Source organism: Spea bombifrons, chromosome 1 (assembly GCF_027358695.1).
Source record: "Spea bombifrons isolate aSpeBom1 chromosome 1, aSpeBom1.2.pri, whole genome shotgun sequence".
Lineage (NCBI taxonomy): Eukaryota > Metazoa > Chordata > Amphibia > Anura > Pelobatidae > Spea > Spea bombifrons.
This window is the reverse complement of record NC_071087.1, coordinates 41,124,067-41,135,714: the sequence shown is the minus strand read 5'-3', so window position 1 is coordinate 41,135,714 and position 11,648 is coordinate 41,124,067. Positions and strand designations below refer to the sequence as shown.

The 11,648-nt window shown below is 36.9% G+C and overlaps 1 protein-coding gene across 1 annotated transcript; it reads right to left on the bottom strand.

Annotated features, from left to right (window-relative positions):
• Positions 1 to 947: 947 nt before the first annotated feature.
• LOC128484274 (WD repeat-containing protein 64-like) lies at positions 948 to 10,960 on the bottom strand. Its single transcript, XM_053460639.1, has 11 exons — positions 10,882 to 10,960; positions 8,154 to 8,192; positions 7,629 to 7,841; positions 6,420 to 6,508; positions 5,600 to 5,692; positions 4,918 to 4,963; positions 4,344 to 4,390; positions 4,058 to 4,175; positions 3,109 to 3,178; positions 2,405 to 2,642; positions 948 to 1,074 (listed from the first exon to the last, which is right to left on the bottom strand). Exons 2-11 carry the CDS (start codon positions 8,163 to 8,165, stop codon positions 948 to 950), a joined length of 1,053 nt encoding a protein of 350 aa, XP_053316614.1. The 5' UTR covers positions 8,166 to 8,192; positions 10,882 to 10,960.
• Between the last annotated feature and the right edge of the window lie 688 nt (positions 10,961 to 11,648).

Here is an 11,648-nt window from a genome sequence, read left to right as displayed (position 1 = left end):
AAGGGTGCAGCACCTGGATAGAGTCAGGCTAAGGCATCCAGACAATAATAATTGTGATATAACATTTTAGAAAACCATTTCATTATAAGGGAAAATAAAACAATATAGGAAATCAAACAGCTGTAGCATGACATCTAATATTCAGCTGGCTAAGGACTTTTGCTTGTTTTGAAAATGAAACCACATACATGTGTAATTACAATGCTTTCGTGGTAACAGCAAACAACGGAAGGAAGGAATGTGGGGGATCAGAAGCCCAGCAGACATTAAATGAGTATCTTACGGTTCTTGGAGCTGTAATACACAGAGCATATCGGCTGCCACATACAGGGCTCTGAGGTTTGATGAGAAGTAACATGTGGCTATTTCTCCTCTTATCTGACTTGCTTTGGATATTACATTGATGAGACAAGTATGGTCTTCAATGTCCCACACCTGTTTCCAAGAAAGTATCATCAAAGGGTGTCGTAGGAGAATGTCATCATACAAGATTCAAAATATTTTATGGCTTATACAATGTTACATCTAAAGTTAAAAAGAAAATACAGGGCAACCACCTTCAGTAATGTGAATAATAGTATTTATAATTAAAAACAAATTATTTAAAGCTCCCACATATTCATATCTAATGAGGTAAAACACCTGGGTCACCTTGGGTTTTAATTAAACAAGGAGCCTTGGTAGAGAATGGTGTTATTATGTCAGCTCTGCAAACATGCCATGCTTTTAGAAAACTTGAACTGTGAGCAATTATATGTTGTGAACAAGGCAAACATTTTTTGAAACGTAGACAATTATGGAAATAGTATATTTTGAACACTGGACTCTCCAGACAAGAGAGGTCTGGTTATAAGCACTAATTGTTAATCAGTATATAAAATAACGAGATTGTGAGAATGTCAAATATGACATGTCAAATAACAACTTGTCCACATTAGTACATGAAATCACACAAAAAGTTCTGTTACCATAACAGTGCAGTCTGTAGACACTGAGTATATTTTAGTGTTTCCATCTCCAATGCACAGGAAGGTGATGGGTGAAGCGTGTCCACGCAGTAAACCAGTAGGCCATCTAGAAAGGATAAGAAAGAATCTGAAATGCTGTAATCACGTGTTATTAAGTGACTGCATGAGTAGAAAGTTCATGTATTGAGTTTGAAATCTATGTGCTTGCACATACCTCCAACATTTCAGGTGCCCAAGGCAGGATACCCTTATTGGGGTCATGGCTGGAGGCAGGGCCAGGGGCAAGACCATTCACCTACTTTACTGATCCAACCACCTTGCGATGTAACAAAACCAAGCACCAGGATATGATGTCGTATTACGCTTCAATACATAGTGGGGTGGCTATGTGCAGGTCCAGACCGGCCATATGGCACACTGGGCAGATGCCTGGTGGTCTGCTGGATATCCACCTCATCTGCCTCTCCAGCAGCACATTGGGTGCTGCAGCTGTTGGCTGGATATGGGCGGCCTCACGCTATGTGAGCCTACAATGTGTTTTCTCATATCCAACTGTTGGCTGCAATTACATCAATAGATGACCTGGGCTGCCAAGTTATCCCCAGTCCAGCCCTAGCCATTAGGAAGCTGCAATTGAGTCTGTACTGCAAAAGCACAGACCTAAATTGATTTAACAGCTCAGTGAGTGGGTAGGGGAGATCCTGCCCATAATCAGTACTGCTCATAAAAGTAGCTTGTAAAAATGGGAGTTATAAGCTTGCAGGCTTTACCTTATGTATTGTTCTGTCTTAAGTTTTTCATACCCCATAGTATGTTAGTTGCTGGTGCTATATTTCCAAATGATATTGTGTTTCCCACAATTCCAAAACCAACTCGGCACCAATTTTTTAAAATCTAGATAAGTGTCATCTGTGCCCACATGACATTATCAAAAGCTAGTTTAAAAATATATTGTTGATTTGATTTTTGCCAGTTGTTTTTTGTTCCAAACACAGGCCCTTTTCAAAAACATTACTAATAACCAGGAGCATGCAGCTTCCACAAGGTAATGTTTAGTAACGTTCTTCACCAAGATTATAGTTATGACACAGAGTAGCTGAGCTTGGTAATGCATAATGAATATAAAATGGAGACATCGAGGTATATCAGGAACCTTCTGGTATAATATCGCAATTATTGGAGGGATCTTTTATTTCTTGTAGTGTATGTGTGTATATGTTATGGAATACTGTATAATGTTTTGTGTTTTGGAACAATATTATTTCACATCTCCATGATTTTTGTGCAAAACGTCCTGTCCTTCATTGTGAACTCTTTTTGTTTATTGTCCTTTAGGTGAAGCAACCTAAAAGTGTTTTGCTCATGGCATACTTTGACCCCTTCCAACATACAATAATTAACACACATGGATTGTTTAAATGGATAATGCTTCATACCCGGGAACATACGAATTCCACACACGAACTATCCTGTCCAAGCCTCCAGTCACAAGGATGTTGTTTTCCTTGCAGAAATCAAAAGTCTTGACACCCCTTTTCACTTTGAACGAGGATTCATCACTGATATTTCTCTTGGGAGGAGCGTTCCCGAGCATGGAGCGCCTGCCATGTGTGCTGCTCGAATCCATAAGGTCTCGGAGTCTTTGCTGTAGGTTTTTGGTCCCTTCCACACAGCCTGTCCAAAATCCATAAAACATTAAAAATGTGCAACCAAGTATTTTTGTTTAATCCTAAAGTCTAGACACTTTTTGTATTACTAATACTAGCCATTTCACAGACTCTGGGCTGTGCAGCAGAAGTACAATCTTCATGAAGGTAAATAAGTATTTAAATTGTAATTTAGTTTATTTCTATACAGAATTCTTACACTCACATTGACAAAGGACAAGGACTGCCGTTCAATGGAGGGCTCCTTTGTTAACTTATATATTATTTGTAACCAGAGTTAGGCCAAGCTGTGAGCCATCTATCTTGCTACAAGTTATAGGATGATATGTTTTAATGTGGTGTTTTTTTATGGATCCTTTATAACATGAAAATAAAATGGATGTTTTAGATGCTTCCAAATTCTATGTTTCTCTTTAATTGTACAGTGTTTCTAGTGACACCATAATGGAACATATCCAAACATGATCACTCACCAATCACAAGAGCTGTGTAGTCATCATTCGAGCTTGAGATAATTGATTCTATTGAATGAACATATCTAATCTGCAAAGGGGGATAAAAGGTGCGTAACATAGTAAATTAGGTTGAAAAAAGACAAAAACCTTGCTGTTGATCCAAAATGAGGCGAGAAAAAAACCCTCATTGCAGTGATTTCCAATTGTGCCTCAAAAAGGGCACAGTTTGACACCAAAATGTAAAATCTCACTGGATCAACAAGCTATAACTAATCCTGTCATTATAACCAGTTATTTCCCTGTATATTCCTCATGTCTAAACAGTATTCTAGCCCACATTTAAAGGCATCTATTGCACTTGATAACACTACATCTGTGGATAGTGAATTCCACAAGTTTATTATTCTTACTCTAAAGAACGTTTTTTGCTGCTTTAGATAAACCTCTGGTATATCTGAATAGATGACCTCTGGTTCTTTGTACAGACCTATTAAAGAACAGGTCCTCAAAGAGCGCCTGGTATTGTCCCCATATGTATTTGTATAATAATATCATATCCCCTCTAACAATGCCTTTTTTTCGAATGTAAAAACTTCAAGATCTCTAGCTCTTCTTCAAAACAAGTGTCCTATTCTTATTAACTTTCTAGTCCACCACTGCACTTTTTCTTTAATGCTCCATAACGTCCTTTTTTAAGAACTGGTGTCCAGACTTAGATGACTTGGGCTTGACCCATCCCATTCAATAGAATGTGAAGACTTCTCACTAGAAACATGTTTTCTGCATCAGTCCCCTGAAAAAATATACTTAATCCATTAATTGACAAATCTAAAAAATATGGTGACTCGCTCTCAGCAAATGAATAATATAGAAGTATACATTTTGAGGCAGTAGTGACAGTGGCCTGATATTCCCTGCAGTCATCTGCAAAACAAATAAGGATTTATTTTTGTTCAAGACAACTTACTTGGGTCACCCAGTCATTATGGACCTTCCAGCGAATGTATTTAACATTCCCTGGCTCCTCAATGGAATCAATGTTAACACTGGGGATTTCGTCGATAAGTTGGCTCTTTGTCCAGTTCCTGTAGTTAATTAAACAAAATTCACTCGCACACAAAGAAATTCTGTACCATACACTACAGAGCAAGAGGAGGCTTGGAGTAGGAAAAGATGATTATTACAGCAACTAGTAAAGCAGACGGCGACCAAGTTTTATCGGAAATGAAAATTATTTTTGGTATTTTTCATACCTCAATGTTTCTGCCACGTTTGAAACCAGAATGATGTTGACGCATCCCTAAGATACAACATAAAGCAGAAATAGCTTTATTTAGCAATATATGTTCTTGCTTACAACAACTTTTGTGACATCTCTGAATGTGTTTAAATTAAGTTCAAAATTAAATGTATTTGGGACTGTAAATGTTGGCTGTTTGACAGCATCTTAAGTTTGTAAAGTTCCCTTTTCTACGGGCTGTACAAACCGCTAATGTTTTTAGCATTAACAAGATGCTTGGCTCAACACAACTGCTCAAACCTGGACTCTGAAGAACTAAAGGAGAGACAACTAACTGGTACATTGGGGTAGAAGCAGGTATTTCTGGATGGTGTTCTTCCATAACCAACAAAGAAAACAATAAAAAGATTTGTTGCTTATAAAACAGGTTAAGACTCAGTGCTTCAGCAGTTTTCAGACATGGGTTGGCCGCCAGGCTTTCGCGACCCTACATTGCTAATATCCAAGTAACATTGTTGTATCAAATAAATGTTTCAGTCAATTGATAACGCATTTCTTCCTTTACCCAAAATTCAGCATTCATTTACCTGTTCATCACCAAAATATATGACACACTCATCTGCATCTCTCGGACTACAGAAAAGAAGAAACTAATGTCAGACGAGTAAGCAAGAAGCTTCACGCAGTTGGCACACACACTGGAATATTTCATGCTGGCCCAATGAAAAGCTAAAGGTATGGCTGGATTTCGATTCGCTACAAAGGCCAATCAATGATGAAACTCAATCAAAAACTCAAAAAAATATAGGCTGTGAACGCAGTGGAACCAAGGAAGTCTTTTCGAAACGCGTCTTTGAAGCTTTATATAGTGTACCTGGCCAGGTTTGTTTTACACAGGGTAGGTTTCTGCGTTATTACAGTATTTGTTGGGGTATCTAACTGAATGTACGTATTGATGTTTTCCCACCATTCATAATATATCCAGACTTTCCCCTTTTTTATTCTAATAATGCAAATTTTCACATGCCATAACTTTTGGCCAGATACAATTTATTAGTTTTCTTGGTGGTGTTTCCATTTATACCAACGGTGAAGATTATGACTTCATAAAAATACTACAGAGATACAGATGGATAACACGTATAGCAATATTATTGCCCAGATTTTTTTCTCCTGCTTCACGCTGACCTACATATGTATAGGTTTCTCAGTGCAGTGTTATTCTATGATGTCATAACCCAGCAGCCTGTAGCAGCATAGTGTATTTACCTGTATCCCAAGTGAAGAGGCATAGTTTCGAGTCCAATAATTTGGCAGTATGGTTCAAAGTTAGAAAGTTCGTAAAGGCGTATCTCTCTGTCACTGAAATTACACATATCACAGTACCATTATACATATTTATACAGAAAAACCACTTTAATAATTGATTTCAAAAACTTGGGCAAAGAAATAACAATTATTATAGTCCATTATAATACTGTTATGAAAGTTGCTCTTCTTCATATCATTCCTACAGATTTGGACCAAAGGGGTGTATTCACTAAAGGGAGAGTTTGCAGGAGAGCTCTGTTTCCACTCCTTGACATCACTAAACATTATGAAGAGCCATCCCCTGTAAGTTTACGATGCAGGAAGAGCTTGACTGGGCCTGTATAATGTATACTTAAATCAGTCAAGGATATTGAAAGACTCTTTACACATTGAATTATGCATTATGCAGGGTCATCTTTGACCTTCTTGCTTGCCCTCCATAATGAATAGTGACGTAAGTGAGGTAGAAACACAACTCTCCTGCAAACTCTTTTTTTAGTTAATATACCCCAAAGTATTTGGGCAGTCCTGGTCCTGGTTTTGTGTAGACTTTCTGATGCATTCTACTGATAACAGCCAGAAAATGAAAGATCTCAATGAGATGTCTACTTACAAAAACAGTAATTTAGGAAAAAGGCATACATGATATATACAAATCTCATGGAGAAGAAAGCAATATACATAAACACCACCTATTATAGAGAGTACAGGTACTTTTATTTTATTTTTTGTGTGTAGCGTAATAAACCACTATGGATAGCCAAATAAGTGTCCTTACCAAGTCCCAATAATTAGCTTGTTGTATTGAGGCATTAGAATGGAGTCTGAGATCCATTTGATTTTTCTGTTTTGTTGCTTATTTTCATCCTATGAAGGTAGAGGTAATACATGGAAGTGAAAATAGCTGCATAAATGAGGCCAAAAGATATGCATGTCCTTTTATTCTGTGGCTCACAATAAGTGTTGTGGAATTTACGGTCTATGCATGTTGTAATCCTTAATTTGCTGTAAAGGTAAACTGTTATATCGCTGTTTTATTACAGTGTTATAGCATAATTAAATGAATTCATTAAAACTACCTATAGCATGTGCTTTGTTGTCACTCGTGGTACTCATCTGGAGATTTGGATCTGTGGGGGATAAGCACAAGAGATCCATGCTTACATTGGCATGTTCAATGTAGAAGACATGGTGTGCCCGTTTGTGGGGCAACAAAGGGGCTTCTTTCTGGATGCGATTTGGTTGAAGAATAATCATGCAGATCCAACAAAAATTAAATAAGCACACCACTTTTCTTTATGGTATATGCCTGTTTATTTTAATAGGTATACAATATTACATAGGTATTTGTAGCATATGGAACTATAAAATGTAGGTTTAACGAAACATGATAGTCTCCAGCTGTTCAACAGGATTGTCTACTATTATGCAAAGTAGGCAAATTGACAAAACTTTAGTTCCTTGGTTTAAGCTCAGGTATAGCTAATATTTTTTTATAAAATATATGTAATTCAAAAAAAGAAAGTATTTCTTCAGGCATTAAGTTAATCACTAGTGGCGAAGCAAGATGGGTACCTAATGTACATACATTGATAGAAAGTAGGGAGACCAAAGAGCATCCTAGGCACAAAGCCCCTTTGCCGCCCTAAACTAGTGCACTACATGTTTTATTATATTTTAGAATGCCAATGTAGGCATACATCTGTTGTGCATGTCCCTCACAGGTTGTCAATTTTACCAAATTAATAAAAGATTTGAAAAAGAAAAAAAAATGTTGAGGATTCTGTTGCACCCCTATCAGGTAGAAGACTGACTTCTACACATTGGGATGACTGTTGGCTCCCTCTTGGTCCAGGCGCCGAGGCAGCTGCCTGGCTTACCTGGCACTAAGACCAGAACTTCTTCCTTTTCTCTACACCATAATCTCCTAATAGTAGTGAATGCATATAAGATATGTTATTATATAGCACATTATAGAAACACCCACCAGAATAGACCGACTCTTCTTCAGTTTAAGGTCTGGAGTCCAAACTGAAATTAAACCATCTTGTCCTACACCCATTACGGTATTATCGGGCATGGGTGATATTTGGATAAATGGCTCCCTGTGCGGGGTCTCTGTCACTGTGGCAGGGAGGTGAAACAAGACTTTGCTTGGTTGTGGCTGATGTTGAAGCTCGATGTCTTTCAAATGACCAACCTGTCATAAAACATCAGAACATTGAACGTTGTCCAGGCTTCTCTTCACCGATAACATATGTTACTTACATCACCCAAGTTGGAGAGTGTTTATTGAATTTTCATCTACTAAAAATGCTGCTACTTTGAGATTGTTTAATACAAAAAACCTGCAACATTTATTATTTTTATTTAACACAAACTGAAATTCTAGTAACTGCTACCCTAAAAAGGAAGTGCTCCATGAAGCCCCATAAAATAAATTGTATGTTGCTTTTAAAATATATAATGTTATATAAATCCCTGGACTAGATGTTTGAGATGTTTCAGTTACCTGGGCAGCCATTGCCAGCTAAGGATTCTGTTTGTTTACCTAAAAAAGGGAAAAAAAGAGGGCATTGTTGCTTTAGGTTGGTCATAGGTCATATGTAAACTTTCACAACAAAATTACATTTTTAAATGTTGTACTTCAGTAGCTTGTGCTGGAATGTAAGAAAATTTTGACTCCATCATATAAGCAGATTTAGGGGCCACCAGGGGTCTTGGGGCCCCTTAATGAATGTAAGAGACATGGATTCCTCAAAGTTACTCAACTACGGTTTTCTCATAAAGGTCATTCTACTGCTTTTCATGTAGCCGTTTCCCCATCGACTTTTTATAAAGGGCCTGCTGCATTATACAAAATGTATAAACAGTGTAATATATCCCTTTTTAGCCACAATGTTTCTACTCTGCAGTCAAATGAGAGTTGCCATGGGGGTCCCCTTAGGGCTGCTTAAAAGATTTTGTGGCCACTAACAATGTTTGTGTATAACAAGGCTTTGGACAGCATTAACATGCTTCCTTGGGTCTTCAATGTTTTAATAGACGAATAGAATTTGACAGTAAATAAGAACCCATCTAGCCATCTACTAGATTACTCCTATCTAGATGGACTGAATGGTTCTCATCTGCCATTCTTAAAATAGTTTTAGACAGGATCAGATAATGCACATTAAGCATGTTTTTTGGGCTGCTTTACTACTAGAGCTCAGAATGTTTGGTGCATTTGAGTGTATTACTAGTGTCCTACAGCCCTCAAAGTTACAATTATGTCTAGATGAAAAAGGAAAATAATATTAAATGAAATTGTGTAAACACACAATAATGGTGTAAAACATAATGGTATCTAAATGGTAACAAAAAAGGGCATTTTTGCAGTCTCTTAAAGAGGACAAAATAGTCTAGTGTAAATAGTATTAGAGGTGGCCCTAGATGGGTCGAAGGGGCATGAGTGTTAAGGTGAATGATTATTTATGATGTCATTACCAGCTATTCAAGGTCAATATAAGCATCTTTCTTGGGAACTCCTCATACTCTTAGAACCTTGCAGATGGCTTGTGGAGAAAGGGAAGTGTGAAATGCAGCATAGAATTTCTCTTCTTAAATAACTACATTTAAAATGATAGATTTCTTGCCAAATGATGTCCCTGGTAAAACTGAGAGCGATGTTTGATTTAAAGCAGGCATTTTGAGTTATAACAATGTAATTTAGCATGGAAAACTGATTAAAGTGACAGTATTTATCTGTCCTTTTTGACAACTAGGGAGTAGCACACTTTTAATTATCCAGTCAAACGCATTAACTATGCAGCTATCTGAACTACGTGTAGTAAACCTCTATGACTCCAGCTTTGGGGAGTTACCAGCCGCAATATACTTAGTGAATCTTGGCTCTTCTCACTGAGCATGATGGGAACTGTAGTCCACAGCCACAGAGCAACAAATTTCTTATTCCTATTCATTTAATCTGCCTTTCCCAGTTATATGTGTCCAACTTTACTTTTCCTGCTGTCTAAAATACATGTTACAGAACAGCTATATACTGTAAATATATAAATCATGATTGACCCATTTCGATATCCTTTGTTACTATTCATAGATAAATCCTGCAGGATCACATACAGGACATTTCAAACTAGTAGTAAAAGCAAGCTTCTGCCTCTTTCTATGATGCCATCTGAACAACCCTGTATAGTTGTTATCTTTTAACTGCTCTAATTTACATTTAAATAGCCATTATTAGCTTGTTAAAAAAACACACGGAACAACAGCCTACAATAGAAGATCTGTGATAAACGTATTCCAGGCAAAGTACTATACATTAAAAACTTGGGTGCTGTCAGCAGTGTATATGTGCGTATATATGTGTGTGTGTATTATATTTATATATATATATATATGTCCTGATGAAAGTCTGTAATAAACAAGACTGAAACGTTGACTTGAAAACCGAAGTTGTTTGTGTGGTCATTTGCAAAGTCCCTGGAGTGCCGGTAACTATTTTTGGACTTTATATTATTTACTGCTGCAGTTATTTGGCACCGGGCAGAAATTTGGCATTTGGAGTGCAATTGTTATATATATATATATTCATATATTTCCTAGAACATCTTGAAACAAGTGTATAACAGAGCAAAAGACATTAGAGGGTGGATATCCATTTAATACAATTTGTTGAGTGAAAACACATGTGTTATTCACAGAATAAAACAGTTAACTGGATTCAATAGAATCAATTAGAAATGACATTAGTAATAACTTATAGTTCCAGTACCATATAAATGAATGTAAATGAACACGGTAAATTGCAAACATTGTACAACTCTAAGCAAACACAGTCCAAAATTTCAGGGAAATGCTAACTTTGGAATAACACTTCTTTTCATAAAACACTTAGCAATAACTGATAGGTTAGGTTGCTTTGAGTTATTCCACTCGACTCTATTAACCTGTACACAAAAAAATCATTACTATTATTAAAAAAATCATTAAAATTATTAAAAGTTTTGGATATTTTTTTTCATGTCAGATATTCCAAAAAAACATCAAAAGAACATTACTATAGTACAGATAAAAACAGTTATTTATTAACGGATCGTTAATAAATGTCACATAATGCAGTCTTGTGAACTTAGTTTTTAAATGCATAAACAAATGCACTAAAATGACATGTTTTGCGGTATGAAAAAGTTACAGGCAGTGATTAAAAGGCGGTAATGGGAATCAGATAGTATACTTACCGGTTAAAGATACCGCACAGCCCTGGGCACTGTCAGAGATTACAATGCAGTGCGGTGCCAGCAGCAGCCAAAGAACACTGAAAAGGACCTAGCTAAACATGTAGGGGTTGCTATGGTGACATAATTTAGAAACACTGGGGAAAGGGTAGAACAATAGTGAATGCAAATACCTTTCCTCACAGGTCACTGACCTTTCTCAATGCAGAATATTGTATAATGTTGCCCATGTGAAGTGGCTGAGGGCAGAAAGCTATGAGCAATCATTTGCACGCCGTCATCACACGCATTACTTGGCAGAAGAGGAAGCACTCTGTTTTGTGGGGTTCTTGTGAAAGAATGTTTTGGACTAGTTTGGACATGTAGATCTATCATTTATTTGGCAAAAACAAAAGTCGGTTGAGGCATGGATGGAAGAATAGTGATGATAGATAGATAGATAGATAGATAGATAGATAGATAGATACTATTAAAGATGAGTTAACAAGAATGTATTCCCTAAGCATGCCTTAACTATGTGAAATCAAAAAACATAAGATTGTGGCAAAACAAAGTCACTTTTATTACTTAATACAACAAAAAGAAATTTGGGTTCCCTCGCCATCACAAAATAAATGCTTGCCATTGACCGATACCATCACTTGAGGGCTATGCCTGCATCCAGTCTTAAGCCATTGCTAACCCCGACCACAAAGTCAGTGCCCAGTTCTGGCCCAGCTGCAACAATTTAATGACATTCTGAAGGTCATTGTTAAACAAATCTAGACCAA